The sequence below is a fragment of the Pygoscelis adeliae genome, unplaced genomic scaffold (assembly GCF_000699105.1).
Source record: "Pygoscelis adeliae isolate BGI_AS28 unplaced genomic scaffold, ASM69910v1 Scaffold111, whole genome shotgun sequence".
Classification (NCBI taxonomy): domain Eukaryota; kingdom Metazoa; phylum Chordata; class Aves; order Sphenisciformes; family Spheniscidae; genus Pygoscelis; species Pygoscelis adeliae.
The window spans coordinates 3,608,508-3,612,880 of NW_008824542.1; the positions used below are offsets into that span (position 1 = coordinate 3,608,508).

General features: G+C 35.2%; 1 protein-coding gene across 2 annotated transcripts in view; it reads left to right on the plus strand.

Annotated features, from left to right (window-relative positions):
* Positions 1-4,373, plus strand: part of CSMD3 (CUB and Sushi multiple domains 3) — an 803,119-nt gene that overhangs the window by 173,547 nt on the left and 625,199 nt on the right. For both annotated transcript variants that reach the window (XM_009321682.1, XM_009321683.1), the window contains exon 4: positions 3,109-3,303. In XM_009321682.1, coding sequence (XP_009319957.1) covers positions 3,109-3,303 — 195 coding nt within the window. The remainder of the gene's footprint in view (positions 1-3,108; positions 3,304-4,373) is intronic.

The window sequence follows — 4,373 nt, forward strand, 5'->3', positions numbered from 1 at the left end:
CATATTTTACCCACGGTCTTTGAACAGAATTTCCATTGATGTTAATAGGAATTAATGAAATAGACACTTATTGAAAAGCACTGAAGTGTATTTTGATCTCGGTGTTTTATCATCATGTAAAAAAAATACAGGACAAAGAAGTTCATACGTACCTTACTTACAGGTGGAATATTGATTCAAAAAAACATTTTAGTTTTGTGCAAGCAAACAATGCACATGATTTCAGAGATAACTGACAATTAAATCTAAGACAAAGAAAATTCTTACTTGGAGAGAGATTGAAACAATTGGGACAGTTTGCTTTAAAAAGGAGATGAGCAACAATACACAATAAAAATGTAAAAAAGTAGGACGATGTAAAAAATTCAATTATTCTTATTTTCAGAGTACATGAACAAGGAGAAGTTCAACCAAATTACAATGTGGCAATTTTAAAAGGAAATACTTTTCCACACTCCATATCATTACTGAATATCAGACTGTCACTGAAGTTAAGAATCTGCAGAGCTGAACAAAAATTACAATCTAGTTTGGCAATTCCTGTGTTCCCTGACAGATGACAATCTCAAGGTAACAATCTGTAGCTTTAAATGGCAGGGAGTTGGTAGTACATTGCCACATTCAGTTTGAAAATAGTACTACCTATCAAAGAAGACTAATGCAGTTACTTGGTGAACTACACCCCCTCCTCAAAATAATGTACTTTTATACGTTCAAAATGAAAATATTCACAGAAGGAACTAATATATTTTAAATTGTACAATTTATTTTCTACTTTATTATCTAGAATGAGGAACAAAATGACTTGAAGGGTTAGAAGTAGTAACATACTCACTAGCCACTTTCATAATATTAAAAAGTTAATGGAAAATGTCAAGTATTCTTTTTAGACAAGTCATATAGTATTGCAACTGGACAATGAGTTTTAGTTTAGAAGGACAGTGATTTTTAATTAGTGCTTTAAAATATAATTTCATAAGAATATATTGCCTTCTGTGGGTAATTCTTGATGAGACAGAAGTAAGAGTAAAGCTAGCAATTTTAGGCAGTGACTGTTAAAGGCATCACTAATCTTTATATTCTTCATTTCAAAGGACGGAATCTTTTTGTGACCTTTTTACAAAGCAGTAAGAAATACAGACCCCTGAAAGATTTCATCTTCTTGGAGAAGCCGAAAATAAAAACACTGTGTACGGGCAGAGTTTTCAAGTTAATATACTATGATTCATAAGATTACCAAAATCCACAGGATGATATTCTTACCTCTACTTTGACATGCTATGATGATATATAATAACTGGAGTGGCCTTGAAAACCTTTAAAGGATATAAGAGAAATCCCTTTGAACAGATTTGCAGGAGTCAACTGCAGCATTGTCTTCTTTGTAAAGCTTGCAAGCAGATTTGAGGACAGGGGAGTTTTGCTGGAGGACAGAATACTTAGCTTGATAAAGCAGTAGTAAGAATATCAACCATTTAGGTGAACTTTGAAGTGACCAAGATGAGACAGGTTATCTTCTTACTTCTGTGCTGTGTCCTCATGCAAGGTAATGAAAACCAAATCCAGTTCCACAGAGTTTATTACATAAGGGAAAGAAAGCAATAGCCGCAATGACATCAGCAACTAACCTGCATATTTAACATATTCACGTCAAAACATGATTGGTACAGCAAATCTTGCAGATGAACACATTGTTAGCATATATTTTATATATAGCATATATATGTATAGACATGTATGAGGTGTGCTGCTTACATATATGATTGTACTGGATTCTTCCTTTTAATAACTGTTACATAGTTTTGTTTTATCCTAGTTCTTGGTAGTTCTTGGCATGGAAGTTTGACAATGTAATGTATCTCATGAGCCATACTGCTTGTTTTGGTAACAATACCTTTTTTCTTTAATTGAAACCTACTATAACAGTTCAAATTATTTTTTCCATATTATATTTAAATATGTTAATATATATGTGTGTGTGTGCCTGTGTGCACACACTCATGAGCACATTAGGCATGCAGAAGAATAATTTAGTTACATGGAACTCAGCAAAAGAAATTAAGACAATACATATATACCCTTCTGTTCTTCCATCTTGTTTCCTTACTTTGTAGATTAGGGAAATTTGCTATGAATCCAAGGACAGGTTTACCCGATTCGCCTCTTCCCTGTTAGCATTAGGCTGGCAAGTACACTTGGTACAAGCTTTGAAGAGCTCAGGATGAGATTATGAAACCTCTTTTGCTCACACTTGTACAAAATATATCTTTTTATGTCCATTAACTAAAGGACTTCAGCAGTAAATGACGGGAAATGTTGTAATCAAGCTCTTTATGATGCTGAAACATCAGTCAAAAGAGTACACAGTTGGAGTGTGAGTACCACCCAGTAAAACTGAATTCTAATTAATGTCCTCAGAGATCAAACTAACAACAGAGCTGCCACTCATTTTGGATTCTCAATGGTTTAAAGCTCTGCATTAGAGTAGAAGTCACGCAGATCTATAGTATTCCATGTTTAAATTAACCAATCGTTTGCTCAGAAATCAGTTACCCACAGTACCTCATCACTTTTGCCTCATTATCTAAAATCTATTAAATTATTCAACAACTTCTTGATCATGCTCAGGCTTATGATTGTTAAAACCTTCTCCTAGTGTTCTGTCTTGAGTACTTTTATTTATTCTTCCAAATTTTGGTTGATTCAAATCTGTTGTTCTTTTATGTCTGTATTACGGTTTTGTTTATTGTTTTGTACTTGTATAACTTAAAAGTCAGAAATATATCAAGTTCCTTTTTTTCCTCTTCCTATATAATGAGTTCTTTGCTATAAATTAAGAAAAATATATGAATATATCTATAGCTGGAGCTTAAGGAAAACCTCGTGCTCATTTTCATGTAGTATTCTACCTTTGGGTACGCAGGTACATAAGCAGATACTGAATAGACTAAGTCAGTAATGGCTTTTCAGTGTTAGGAGATGTATAATATACATGAAAACACACTATCTGCCTGAAGCTGCCATAATTTTTGTGTTCTATATTCTTCAGCAAAATGCAGTATTGATTTATAAAAACATTATAAGTAATAATAAATACGTTTTCTCCAGAATTACAGAGTAGTTCCTGTGGCAATCCAGGAGTTCCACCAAAGGGTATCTTGTACGGTACAAGATTTGATGTTGGTGACAAAATCCGATACAGCTGTGTAAATGGATATATTTTGGATGGCCACCCTCAGCTTACTTGCATAGCTAACTCCGTGAATACAGCATCATGGGACTTCCCCATTCCTATCTGTAGAGGTAAGAGAAATACTACAGTAATGTTCTCGAATATATACATTATATTTGTTAGTATGAACAACTTTAAATCTGTTTTAATTATTAACTTTTAGACTGTGATTAAAGAAAGAAAAGCGTTTTTTAATATTTTGATCTCCTGCTCACATACATGATGTATCTCAGCATATGCACTGACTAATTTTTAAGTCAATATCCTATTAAAAAGATATTTCTCGTTTATTTTAAAATATAGATAATGAAATAAGAACTAGAAACCTAGTAATAAGTAGGATATAAAAGTCCGTGTTCAACATGTTTACAACTATGGGAATGTAAATTTGGGATCCATTAATACTTCCTAAGAACTGACCTTTTGTCAAGTATTAACTTGGATATTGAGCAAACAGAAGTTTGAAACTACCAAAACAATTGAGTTAGAGGGACTTCCCCTCATTCTCAGTCAGATTTGATACCTTAAGATTTCTGTATAGGGTATTGCTTGTATTGTAACAAATATTGTAGGTCAAATCCTTTTCCCTCGCTCACATTAGAAATATAGCAATAGTAGGGCATCCATTTGCTGACCTGACGCACTCTCTAGAGAGGTGTGCTGCTTACCGGGGGTTTGTATCAGGGATGTCACCCGAGAGGATACCAAGCCTCATATAATCCACTGACTGTTATCTGCTGCTGTTGTTTCACGTGGGCACCAGTGACACAGCCAGGAGCAGTCAGAGGACTATCAAGAAGCACTACAGAGCCCTGGGAGCAACAGTAAAAGACTCAGGAGCACAGGTAGTTTTTTCATCAATCCTGCCGGTCAAAGGGAAGGGGTTTGAAAGGACCAGTCGAATCTGGTGAATCAACAAATGCTTACAGGACTGGTGCCGCAGACAGGGGTTTGGCTACTTAGACCATGGGACTTGCTTTAAGAAACCTGGTCTACTGGGGCTGATGGGATCCACCTCTCAGAGAAGGGGAAGAGCATCTTCGGTCATAGGCTTGCCAAGCTGGTGAAGAGAGCTTTAAACTTAGAGATGCCAGGGGAGGGGAACATCAATCCAACCCTCTCCTACCAGTTTGATGCTAGG